Source organism: Protopterus annectens, chromosome 1.part1 (genome assembly GCF_019279795.1).
Source record: "Protopterus annectens isolate FY-2018-M chromosome 1.part1, PAN1.0, whole genome shotgun sequence".
In the NCBI taxonomy this organism is placed as follows: domain Eukaryota; kingdom Metazoa; phylum Chordata; order Ceratodontiformes; family Protopteridae; genus Protopterus; species Protopterus annectens.
Genome location: NC_056726.1, coordinates 1,255,032,681 through 1,255,043,933, shown reverse-complemented (window position 1 = coordinate 1,255,043,933; position 11,253 = coordinate 1,255,032,681). Strand labels below are relative to the sequence as shown.

Sequence of the window (11,253 nt, the reverse complement as noted above, 5' to 3'; positions counted from 1 at the left end):
CATTATGTATTAGATCTCTAGTGTTTGTGTTTATGTTAAAAAGTTGTATACTTTCTTAAATGTTCAGAAATAATTAAACATTATTTGGTTATAACTGTATGCTTTAGGGGAATTAGGAATCAGCATTTTTAATTTGGCATTTTATTTATAATTATGCACATATATCTTGTGCTGCCAAAGCTTGCACTATTCATTTTTTTATAATGTTGCATTAAAATGCAACTATATATGAACTAATTGTGATCAGCAATTACTTTTAATTATATCACAGATGAGTTTTGGTCCAGGATAATCACTAACAACAATTCCTAGTCTTCCTTTTCGTCCAGTAATGTAGGAATGAAGTTTGGGATTCATTTTTCGTGCTATTTCACGTGGTGCTTGGATACCAGTTGTGAAACTTGAAAATGTAATGAACAGGATATCACCTGAGCTTTTCTGTGCTTTATCTAGGTGAGCTTTGACCCTAACCCACTTTTCATCTTCTCCAGCACGCCAAGTGTCTTCAATAGCTGTTGATCCGAAGTAAATTCCAAAAGAGTCATCTGAAATGTCACTAAAAACAATGATCTTTCCACGGCATTCGCTCATGATTGGAATGTGGTCTTGCAAGTAAAATCTTTCTGCAGGAAATTTACTCATTCCTGCCTTTAGTGTTTCAGGGAAAGACCTTGTGTTGCCAGTTGGTTGGTACTCCTCCCTAATTCGCATAAGAAGCACTTCAGATGGATTGACTTTCAAGTATGATATCATTTGTGACACTACATCAGTAAAATTACAATTCTGATAGAAGGCTTCATGATGGATCAGCAAATCATTATTGAAATGCCTACATCTAATGTCAAAGAATCGAACTCCAAGCATCATTTGAGTATTTAAAGAAAGGCTTTGACACCAAACCCATGGTATGTGTCCAGCACGGGCCATACTGTTATGTGTTCCAGGAAGTGAAAGCTGTGATATTTTCTTGTCATCGGGAATAGATTTCATCCAACATTCATTGTATGATTCAGATGATGGCTTATCTGGCACATTCCAATAGTCAGGATCTTTAGCATTAATATTTCCCATTATTTCAAGGTATACCTAGGAAAAAAATTTTACATAAGTAAGAAAAATATCAACAACAAGAAACAATTGTAGATAACAAACATGAATATTACCAGAAAAGTTCATATCAGCTAACTTGCATGCCTCTGAATTGCTTGATGTCACTGCTAGTGTTAATCAGCACTTTCCTGTGGAAATCATCATTGGACAACCACGCATATTATTGGCACATGCACACCTCCATTCACTTTCCCACACACATGCGTGGGCACATGCGTACACACACACACACGGACACACACACACACACACACACACACACACACACACACACACACACACACACACACACACACGCGCACACACGCACACATGCACACGCACACACAGACATACTGCCTTACCTCAAATCTTGACTTAATTCCACCACAGCAAACTCAAGGAAGTAGGGACACCAAACCACGAAGATGAAATTCTTTTATTCCAGAGCGAAACAAAACAGACTGAGCACTTTCACCAGCCAACCTGGTATCATCAGAGTCTATGTAACAACTGTTCATTCACACTTAAATACACATCCACACACCCTACAGCAGTCCTAATTCAACCAATTATTCAATGATTCCATTAATTCCTTAAAGAAATATTCATTACATTAATAAAACATGAATATAATTAAAAATACATACTGTATGAAAACTCTATTATTATCTAACAAACACAAAAAACATAACAACAGACATAATTACAAACAAGACTGTATGAATTAAATAATTTGATTAAAATTTGTTAACAATATATAATATATAGAATAAGCTTTTATATTTCATATTACACTAGCTCTCAGCTTCAAATGAGGTTTTAAGGAGATGTGATCATTTAATCCTGGAAACCTAGTGGCATTAAGTCTCATCTGCCACTCAGATTCCAGAACTGCCACTCTATTTATAATGTCACCAGCCGTAAAGGGCATCACCCTATCAATAATAAAGAACAAAAATCTAGTAAAATTACTACAAACTTTACTATGCAAATATAGAACATTATGCTCATCCCTTTTCCTTATACTTCTATTGTGTTCACAAATTCTTTCTCGTAATTTACGGGTGGTCATGCCGATGTAATATGCATCACAGGTTACACATGATGCTATATAGACACAATTTTTTGTATTACAGTTGCATAGACCTGGACATGCTAATGTACGTCCATAACCCACTACACAAATATAGCTACCTTCAGCTATAAATCTGCAACTGATACAATTACCACATTTACTCATCCGAGATCTAATATACCTTTTCTTTTCTGTTTCTAAAATATTTTTCATATTGTTCCCCCGACTGAAGACAATGTTGGGACTTTCACCTAACACTTCTCTAGTTTGTGCATTAATGCAATGATCCCAATTATTTCTTATACTAACACAAAATTCATTAGCCATATCATTGAATCTTAAAACAAAAGTAGGATTGTCCTTCTTTAAACCAATCCCTCCATCATTTTTTCCTAATGTTGATACCATATTGTCCATGCCCCTAAGTATAGGTATATAAATAGTCTTTCTTTTCCTATATACTTCTTTTTTAATTTTTAATAATGAATTCAATAGATATCATCTCTCCATAAATAACCCTATCAAGGTATACATCTCATTCCTAAACAATTCATCGTTACTGACCAACCTTGATAGTCGGACCATTTGTCCTTTTATCACCCCTTTCCTTTGATACTGCCTTACCTCTTATCTGTCCCTTAATTTATGGAACATTCCTGCTGTAGCCTCTTTTTTCCCTGCACCTCATAACTTACAGATGCTTACATTCAGTCAGTTATGCCAGACATTAGAGATTCATTCTTCTTAGAGTTCAGAATCTGCATAATGATGTAAGTCTTGTAGCTCAATTACCCTTTTCGGTTAGCCAGTGTAATATTTAAAATGTCTTCTTTGTGTTGTTTGGTGTTCCCACATGGACACATCTCCAGCCTAATCAACTGTCCCTTTGCTTGTTCAGCAACCCTGACTTTGCCTCTTATACCTACCCTGTCCCTTTGTAACTCATGAATCATCACAGTTGTACAATAATGACAGACATTAGAGTTTCATGCTTCTTATTGTTGGGGAAAATACCTTAGGATGGAAGGGCTAATAGTTCATTTTTTTATAGAGAACTAAAGTTCTGCTGGTTAAGACACTGTTCACTGTATAAAAAGAACAGAATGTGAAGCTTTTTCCACTTGTGTTTTTTAATGAGTTAAGGTACTGTTTAAATAATCAATTAAATATTATTGGCCCGTGTTATTACATGATAGTCAATTATATAATCAGATTGATTATTGGCCCATGTTATTACACGATAGTCAATTATATAATCAGATTGATAGACTGCCTAGTGTATCTTAAAAAAAGGCAGGAGTATAGGTACTTTTATTGTACATAATAAATTTGATTTGCCAAATCTTAGTGTTAGATTTTGTGGTGTCAACAGTAATTATGGCACATATAGGTGTAGTAAATATTCTATATGTCCTTTAGTGGTAAATCATTTTTCTAAAATTAATAATATAAATTTTAAGCCTGCACAAAAATGTGATTGTAATACTCAAGGAGTAATATATGCTCTACAGTGTCCCTGTAAGTTATTTTATAGTGGAGAAAGCCATTGGGCCTTCAAGGTTAGATTACAGGAACCATGTTAGGGATATAAAAAATGTGCACCTTGAAAGTCCTCTGGATCTGCATTTTAGAGATTTTCGTAATAGTAATGCCTCTCTGTTAAAAGGTTGTGTCTTAGAACAAATAGCTTTATGTATGGGTCAGGGGATGAGTTTAAAAGACAGGTTATTACATAAGGAAACGTTTATTTTAAAATATAGTTCTCTGGTTCCAAAGGGGTTAAACAGGGAATGTAATTGAAAGCATATAATTGATTAATATTGATTGTTTTATTGCTAAGACTATTTAATGTGCTTGTGGAAATGTTTGTTGTACTCCTGTGAAGACAATTTGGCTGAAGTGCTAGAGAGAAATAAATGTTTTTGGACTGATTTTCTGTAGTCATTATTGTTGTTTTTACTATTGGACTTCCCTTTTTGGTGGTTTTTGGTACCATTTGAATAATCACCCTGGTTTGTAGTGCTAGTGCAAAGGACTAAAGCTCTGCTTTCTGAAGGTGTTGCCTTCTGTACAAAGAGTACAGGGTTCAAAATCAGGCTTTTTAAGTGACTTATGCTAATAATTAACTAGTGCTCTGGTATCTAGTTTTCTCTATATGTCTTCCATTGTGCACAACAATCTGTCACTCTATTAATTTTTTAATTGACTTACTGTGATTTTTAAAAAATCCCTGTTGTCTAGTGTATACCCCACTATTCCATGGTTTGCTTATTATCCTAGGGAAGTTTAGAGATATTGCAGCTCCCTCCACATACAGACACGCACACAGGCACTAATTGTTGATCAGGCCCAACTAAATTGCACTCGGAGACACAATCAAGCATTAACTTACCCACAAACACACAGATACAACTGAGACTATTCATCTGTCTGCATAGACTCAGACATGCAAGCACACATATGGAAACTCACACCCACCCCAATACCACATGTCTGCTAACTTTGGTGCAATTAATTCTAATATTATCTCACACACTGAAACTAATGAGTGTTTACAAACTTTTAGGGAAGTTAACTTGCTCAGATGAGTGCTTCTCTGAATTACTTGGCTGGGTAAAGTCCTTACAGCATGCATTTCTACTTATTAAGATCTTTTGGTCAGTCAAAATGTCTACTTTTTTACTTTTCCTTTAAGCTCACTCAGAATGTTGATATTCTGTGCATGTTATATCTGCCATTTAGCTATTTTTATAACCTGTAAAAAGAGCTAGCCTGCCTTGTGAATAACATTGTACAGTACTGTAAATGCAACATCCTGCCTTTTGAGTAACATTGTACAGTATTGTAAATGCAACATCCTGCCTTATGAGTAACATTGTACAGTACTGTAAATGGAACATCCTGACTTATGAGTAACATTGCACAGTACTGTAAATGGAACATCCTTCCTTATGAGTAGCATTGCACAGTATTGTAAATGCAACATCCTGCCTTATGAGTAACATTGTACAGTATTGTAAATGCAACATCCTGCCTTATGAGTAACATTGTACAGTATTGTAAATGCAACATCCTGCCTTATGAGTAACATTGCACAGTATTGTAAATGCAACATCCTGCCTTATGAGTAACATTGTACAGTATTGTAAATGCAACATCCTGCCTTATGAGTAACACTGTACAGTATTGTAAATGCAACATCCTTCCTTATGAGTAACATTGTACAGTATTGCAAATGCAACATCCTGCCTTATGAGTAACATTGTACAGTATTGTAAATGCAACATCCTTCCTTATGAGTAACATTGTACAGTATTGTAAATGCAACATCCTTCCTTATGAGTAACATTGTACAGTATTGTAAATGCAACATCCTGCCTTATGAGTAACATTGTACAGTATTGTAAATACAACATCCTGCCTTATGAGTAACATTGTACAGTATTGTAAATGCAACATCCTGCCTTATGAGTAACATTGTACAGTATTGTAAATGCAACATCCTGCCTTATGAGTAACATTCTACAGTATTGTAAATGCAACATTACCATTTGGGAGTAAAGGAAGGCAGTGAAGATGGCATATGCACATGTACATAGCTACTTTTATGTTCTGTACAGTTTTCCTAGGAAAACAGGAGAGCTTTGTGTTCATGTTTACTTTGGTTTCAACAATCTGAAGTTGTACTAGTTAAGAACACATGTCACATGTGTATACTGAATACACACACACACACACACACACACACACACACACACACACACACACACACACACATGGGTCGACTTCATAACATTGAAATTTCATAGCATTGAATTTCATAACATTGAGACCAGAACATCGTAAATTCAAAACATTGAAAACTTAGAACATTGAAAGTGTGCTTCATAACATTGAAAACTACATTGCACAAATAAATAAGATCCCATATACCTACAACAACACCTAACTAACAAACACACTTTCTACTACGTTTCTGCAGAGGGGCAAGCCCCCCTGCACCCCCCATGTGAGGGGGCTCTGCCCCCACACCCCCTCAGTAAATTAACTATACCAACTCCAAGATCGCACTACAGTACAAAAAAGGTAATTTTGTAACCTCAGTGTATGACGTTAGGAAATTAGCTTTTTTCCACTGTAGTGTGATCTTGGAGTTGGTTTGCCCCCCCTGCAGAAACGTAGTAGAAAGTCTGTTAGTTAGGTGATGCTGTAGGTGGAGAGGATGTTATTTATATATGCATTACAGTTTTCAATGTTATGAAGCACACTTTCAATGTTCTGAGTTTTCAATGTTTTGAATTTTCGATGTTCTGGTCTCAATGTTATGAAATTCAATGTTATGAAATGTCAATGTTATGAAGTAGACCCACACATACACACTCACAAAATTCATACCCACTGCATTTACTTGATGAACTCAGATAATGATGGTCTTGTGTTGTCTCTGTTATCAGCCATTTGGTAATTACAAGACTAATAGCTTCAAAGTACAATAACAGTCTGTACTATGTTCAGTTTAGAATACTGTATGTGCAATGCAACATTGGCATCCCTAAATACAACAAAGTGTAATTGAAATGAGGATAATTCCTGTCTGTGTGTTATTGTCAGGCACAATGGCAGTTTAATTACTTGCTGCACTTCTTTAATGTCTGAATCCCAAACCCATCCTTTGCTAATTGTACAAAACCAACTCCTGCTCAGTATAAACTGCCCAAAGCTCAGATCACTCTCTTTATATCCTCAGCCTGTATGCAGGACTACCAGCTGTATATCATGTGTACATGATTCATCAGACCAGTCAAAATGTTGCTAATTATTACTGAATTCTTCTTCCATGTTCTGTTTACAATGATCTACCTATATTGTACATATAGTGTTAGTATGGGATCTTCTCTTCTCTCTCTGTCACCCCCCCACTCAAAAAAAAAAGAGTCCAGAGGAAAATTAACCAAGAATGAAAATCATTGCCGTGGACCAGATAAAACCATTATTTCTCTACAGTTGTTTTTTGTTTTGAATTCATGGCCCCGATTACTAAAGAAAAGTAAGGTGATTGAATTGATACTTGTAGGCCAGTAGTCAAAAAACAACTAGAGTGATAGGCAAACTTTGTCAAGCATGAAATGAAATAGGACAAATTCAGTTTTCATAGACAACTCTTTCTTTCAAAGGCCAAAGAGGGGTATCACCCAACCAAAATACAATTGACTATATACTTTGCAGTCAAGGTTGGAAGAGCTCTATACAGTCATCAAAACAAGACCTGAGTCGAATATGGCTTCGACCATCAGCTTCTCATCACAAAGTTTAGGATCAAATTAAACAAGACAATCAGTAGGCCCAGCTAGATAGAAACTCAACAATATTCCATTTTGAATAAGTACTGGAGGTGAACAATAGATTTAAGGGAATAGACCTGGTGGATAACATTGTCAAGAAGATGATGACAAAAACATATTCCAAAAAGAAAGAAGATTAAGAAGGCAAAATGGTTATCTGAGGGCCTTTAGAAGTGGCCAAGGAAAGAAGAAAACAAAAGGCAATTAAGATGAGTAGCATTTTTTAAACTGAATGCAGACTTTCAAAAAGAATAACAATAAAAGATACAGAAGAATATTTAAATGAGCAGTGAAAAGAAATGGAAGGAAATAACAGAAGGGAAAAGACAAGAGATCTCTTCAAGAAGAATGGAAGCATTAAAGCAAATTTCCAGTTAAAGATGGACATGATAAAGGCATAAATTGAGTGGGACCTAGCAAAAGCACAAAAGAAAAATATGTGGCTGGATGATTCATAACTACATAAGAAGGACCCTAATATTACTGGTACATATACTAGCATGTTCTGTGATCTACGGCCAGACATTCTGGACAATGAAGTTAAATGGTACCCAGAAATCCTTAATGTAATGACCAGTTCAGTATTGGAAATGAACTGGAACAAAACTGCATATTGTCATCCTACTTATTTGATTTATTTTTAGCAAATACACTTATAAAGTTTTCAGAAATTTAAGAAAATATACAGCATACATCTAGTTATTTAATTTATATGCTGAATATATTACACAAAATGCTGTGTTAAGTGAAATCAGATGCTGGATTCAAAACTGGTAGTAGAAATATTTCTAAGCCTAGCTATGCAGCCCAACTCAATTGTGTCCCTATATATCATGGGTGTTTATTAGGCGGGGATATGTTAGGAAGGTTCTAGAGTTTATGTAGGGAGGTATGTTAATCTGGGCATTACTGTCTGCCTCTATCAGACATATGGGAGCCAGACCTGGGGTGAATTTCTGATTTCCTCTCCATTGCTCAAGGTTGCACTTAAATAGGATTAGGGATGGACTCTGTTTCATATGGATGGGGAGCTTGTTCCAGAGTATGGGGATCTTCTGAGACACATATGTCTTGCCAGCATGTTCTATTTATGTCACAAGCAAAATTTAAATCATTGGATCTAGTGGTTCTACTGCTGTTCATTTTATGGATGTGCAAAAGGTCTGTCAAAGTTGGATCTGGGGATGCCTTATATGATAGGCATATATTGCCTCTCAATAACCTGTAGGAGACCGAGTATAAAGATAAGGTTTTAAGGTGATCCATATAGGACAAAATGTTTATACCATGGATTCTCTTAGAAAAAGAACCTTTGTGGGCATTTCAGCTGTTGCATATGTTTGGTCAGGTACCTGATGAAGGGTGAATTGTATGATAAGGGATGAATAAAGTGGCACTATGAAATTAAAAAAATGTCAAATGGCACACAACAAGAAATATGAAACAAAATAAAGCAACTTCAGGAAAATGAACAACAGTATCCACTCAGACAACTGAATAAAATTAAACAAACATACTTCCTACATTGTGACTATTTTGTTAAGCGCTTTCATTCTTTTTAATTAAAACTTCATCAGAGCTAAAATAAATCAGACCACATGATTTACATACTTCAAACTTAGTTACATGGTTCAAGTAAATAATTAGGCAGCTTTAGCAATATCTTTGAAATTAATAAATCAAACCATTCACGCCAATAGCAACATTTGTACACGTACAACTTCGTAAACTAATATTTAAACAAGTAAAAATTAATTAGATACAAACATCCTCATAAACTTTGTGATTTTAAGATACACCTGATGCTAATATTTTCATTTAAATCAGGCAGCTTGTCTGCCTGCAAATAAATCTGCCAATTAAGTACTTTTACTTCAAGAAAATTGTTAGTATCTCCACTAAAGGAACTTTGTATGATGAAATCAGCTACAATAAAATACAAATTTATTGAAGTTAATGCAGGTAGACTGATATTTGGACAAATCATTTGTGAAATCTTTCTTCTTTATACCAAGAATATGCTCATATATTTTCTTACATAACTTTCTATTTGTCTTGCCACCATAAAAATATTCATATGATTCACAAGTGGACAAATTAACTAGAAAAGCAGAATTACACATAAATCTACTTTTGGTCCAAATCTACTTTCTGATTATGTTTCATAACTACATTGGAACCCTCATTTATATACCTACAATATGTGCAGTTATGACAGTAAAACATACCATTCTTATTTAGACACTTGTACAAGAAATACTCTCAAATAACCTTTTTAAATCCATAATTTTTCTTATAACTAAAACTTGGCTTAATGCCTAAAACTGAATGTAAATATCTGTTCCCAAGAATAATATTCCAATTACTTACAACATTACTGATGCTAGTGAAACCTAAAGAAATAGGAAGAGGAAAAGTCCTAACTTTTGAAGTGTCATTGGGCCACTCCATTTGTTTATTTAAATGTGTCAGTAAAATAGGAGAAAACTTTTTCTCTCTAAAATCTTTTAACTTTTGAAATAATATAGAGCAAAACCATCTCTTGGTGACCTCATATTTCTAAATAATTGTTTGAGATGAATAACTTCATCATCGAATCTCAAATTACTGCTTACCAAGCTACTAAGCCTAATAAACCATCCCATAATAAAATCGCTCTTCATAAATTCAGGATGTTGTCTGCCAGAGTTCAAATAATTATTAGTAAAAGCTGGTTTATTTAATTTTATTCAGTCATCGGAGTGGTTACTGATGTTTAATTTCCTGAAGGTGCTTTATTTTATTTAAAGTGGCGCTATGAATTCCTTGGACCTGAATGCCATCCCCTTACTTTTAAGTTGGTCAATATAGAATGATTTTCTTACTACCTTGGCCACATATTTGTCAAAGGCCATTACTGTCTACATATGTTCCCAGATTCCTGACTATTGGGTTAACTGTTAGTGGTGTCTTATTAACAGAGTAATTAGTCTGTGTGGCAGTTTTCCCAAAAGGCACTATAATGCATTTCATGGTATTGAGTTTTAGTACATGACATTGGCACCAGTCAATTATCTGTCTTAGACGCTCTTCTTAGATGTTTAAATCATGAAGGACCCTTTGATAGCTCCCATTTTGCAGTCACATGCAAACTTTCTTAGCCAAAGGCTCCTGACTAATGTCAAATAGGAGCAGTCCAAGCATGGAGCCATAAGGTACTCCCACTGGTGACCGGTCTCTTAGTGGAGGTAGTATCACTAATCCCAACTTCTGGGGGTCCTGTCTATGAGCCAGTTGGCAATCCAGTAAGTTATGTGGGGGATTATGCCCAGTTTTGAGTTTGCCAACAGTATCTGAGTAGAGTATTGTATTGAACACCTTAACCATGGCCAGGTAGGCAGTACACATGGCTTCCTACTAATCCATTGCATTTGTAACCTTCTCAAAGAAGTCCACAAGGTTTAGTAGGCATGGTCTTTCCTTGATAAAGCCAAAGTGGGCTGAGTCCAGTATCCCCATATGCAGCTGACAACTCTCTGATGGGCGAAAGTAAAGAGGAGTTAAAGATTCTGCTGATGAAGGTGAAAATGCTGGCTTGCTGCTCAAAATAAAAAAAAAAAGTTGCCTAGCCCTATCAATTCTTTCCAACTAGTTGTGAAGAAATGGAAGTAGTAACAGGTTATATTTTTCTGGAACCAAAGAGCTTCGCAGATGGCAATTGCAACCATGAAATTAAAGCAAACTTGCTTCTTGAGAGAAAAGCTA

General features: G+C 35.3%; 1 protein-coding gene across 1 annotated transcript in view; it reads right to left on the bottom strand.

Annotated features, from left to right (window-relative positions):
• Positions 1–243: 243 nt before the first annotated feature.
• The window catches only part of LOC122816047 (1-phosphatidylinositol phosphodiesterase-like), a 79,076-nt gene continuing 68,066 nt past the window's right edge, over positions 244–11,253 (bottom strand). Inside the window, exon 2 of the mRNA XM_044088876.1 lies at positions 244–1,086. Coding sequence (XP_043944811.1) covers positions 244–1,086 — 843 coding nt within the window. The remainder of the gene's footprint in view (positions 1,087–11,253) is intronic.